The following is a 1986-nucleotide window of genomic DNA, read 5'->3' as shown; positions in this document are numbered from 1 at the left end:
GTGTGTCATAACATTGGATCCATATTGTAATTTAGAAAAAAAAACAAACATTAATAAACCACTTCAATTAAAAACCCATAAAAATCCACATTATAATCCACCCACACTTAAACTAATCAATCACCTGGTACATAAACAAGACCAGATATAATTAATTCAATAAAAACATTGACCAATTCACCATATACATCAATATATCACTCTATAATTAAAACTCTATCAGTTAAAAATAGATAGGTATTTACAACCAAAAAGAAAAAGAAAAAAATCAAGACAACGTGGAGACAAACTCAACACCAGAGTCCGGCAACCATTCATCACCGGCAATGAAAGAAGCAACACTAAACTTTTGAGCCACCTTATCACTCACAGAAGACTGGTATCCCGGCCACTTAACCCGGCCGGCAACGCCAGCACCAGGCCCAGTGTTATCATACTCAGCATACATTATAGTCTCCGGTGGCACAGTGCCGGCCACCCACGGCATCCAGCCGGAGGGATCAACCACTGCCGAGATTTCAGTCTTCATTATAATTGTAGTGGAGTATGGTTTCCAAGGCCGGCCAAGATAAGTAGGACGAGATAAAGAATCCAAAGCAGAGATGGTTGAGGATTGAATGGAAATGCCGGTGTTTTGATTGGGATCAGTCCGGCCTTGTGCGGTGATGGTATTGGACTGGTTCGGGAGTGGTTGACGAGGTTTTATGTTACAGCTTTGGAAGACCACTGCGGCGTTGCCGAAGATGAAGTCGATGGTGCCGGTGATATCACAGTCACGGTAGAACTGGCGGAGTGAGTGGGCGTAGAGAGTGTCTTGGTACCCGTCGAATGAGCATTTGTAGAAGACTGACTGGTCTGAGCCGGCGCGCAATGCCACTGCTTGGTGTTTATCTGGTCCGGCTGTGTTCTTGAATGAAATTCCCTTTGCCATGAACCTCCGGCCAACCGCCACTGTTTTGTTTGAAAACATTACTGTTAATATGTATATATACATATTTATATTTTTAAGAAATATAGATGCGTGGAGTCAATCTTTTAATACGCTCTCACACTTTACTTGAACGGAAATTTGGATTTACCCTCTCATTAGGATATTAGCATTTTAATTATATGCAATCTAATGGAATAAGAGGAAGTAGGCAAATTTTATTTTTCCATCTGCTAATGACAACAAATGCCACTCATTAGAAGTTGTTAAACTGACAAACAAATTGTAATGTTTGTAAACTTTTTTTTTATTCAAGTTTGACTAGAAAGTTTGACCAAGTTTGGTTGAATGTTTGATGCTGCCATCTCACTTGCTTTTTGGTTTTATTGTCTCGATTTTCGGGCATGATTAGTCATCTGCTTGGTCAGGACTTTGAGATGATTGATGAGGCAGTCTTTTCTCTTTAAACTTTCTTTCCTCTCTCCTCGCATCATGCCATATTTTTGTTGAGAATTCAGTCGACTCGGGAGGAATGCTCGGCACTCTTCGAGCAGTGCTGCAGTGTTAGTTTAGTTCCTGCTAGCTGTTGAGTTTTGATGGAATACACCATGTTTCATGTTAAATGAATTTATTTAACATGAAGCATGGTGTATTTTCATCAAAACTCAATAACTAGCAAGAACCTAATAAACTAACAACCACAAGGATCACCTACCTCTACACTTGCCGAAGAGTTGCCGGAAGAAATTCCTCTCAGTTGACAGAATTCTCAACAAAAGTATGGCATGATGCAGGAGAAGGAAGAGAGGAAAGAAAGTTTAAAGAGAAAAGGTTGCCTCACCAATCATTCACCTCCAATCATGCAACCAAGCATGATTAACTTTAATCATGCCCAAGAAATCAGGCAATAAAACCAAAAGCAAGTGGGGTAGCATGTTGGTAGTCAAACATTCAACCAAACTTGGTCAAACTTTCTAGTCAAAGTTGAATAAAAAAAAATTACAAACATTACACAAATACAATTGTATATTAATTATAATTTAACGATCTATCATCAA

At 39.2% G+C, this 1986-nt stretch overlaps 1 protein-coding gene across 1 annotated transcript; it reads right to left on the bottom strand.

The window, feature by feature from the left end:
- Window positions 1-268: 268 nt before the first annotated feature.
- On the bottom strand, window positions 269-1203 carry LOC120282357 (pectinesterase 3-like). The gene has a single exon (XM_039289164.1). It carries the CDS (start codon window positions 992-994, stop codon window positions 269-271), a length of 726 nt encoding a protein of 241 aa, XP_039145098.1. The 5' UTR covers window positions 995-1203.
- Between the last annotated feature and the right edge of the window lie 783 nt (window positions 1204-1986).

Source organism: Dioscorea cayenensis, chromosome 18 (genome assembly GCF_009730915.1).
Source record: "Dioscorea cayenensis subsp. rotundata cultivar TDr96_F1 chromosome 18, TDr96_F1_v2_PseudoChromosome.rev07_lg8_w22 25.fasta, whole genome shotgun sequence".
NCBI classification, from domain to species: Eukaryota; Viridiplantae; Streptophyta; class Magnoliopsida; order Dioscoreales; family Dioscoreaceae; genus Dioscorea; species Dioscorea cayenensis.
This window is presented reverse-complemented; position numbering and strand designations above follow the sequence as displayed.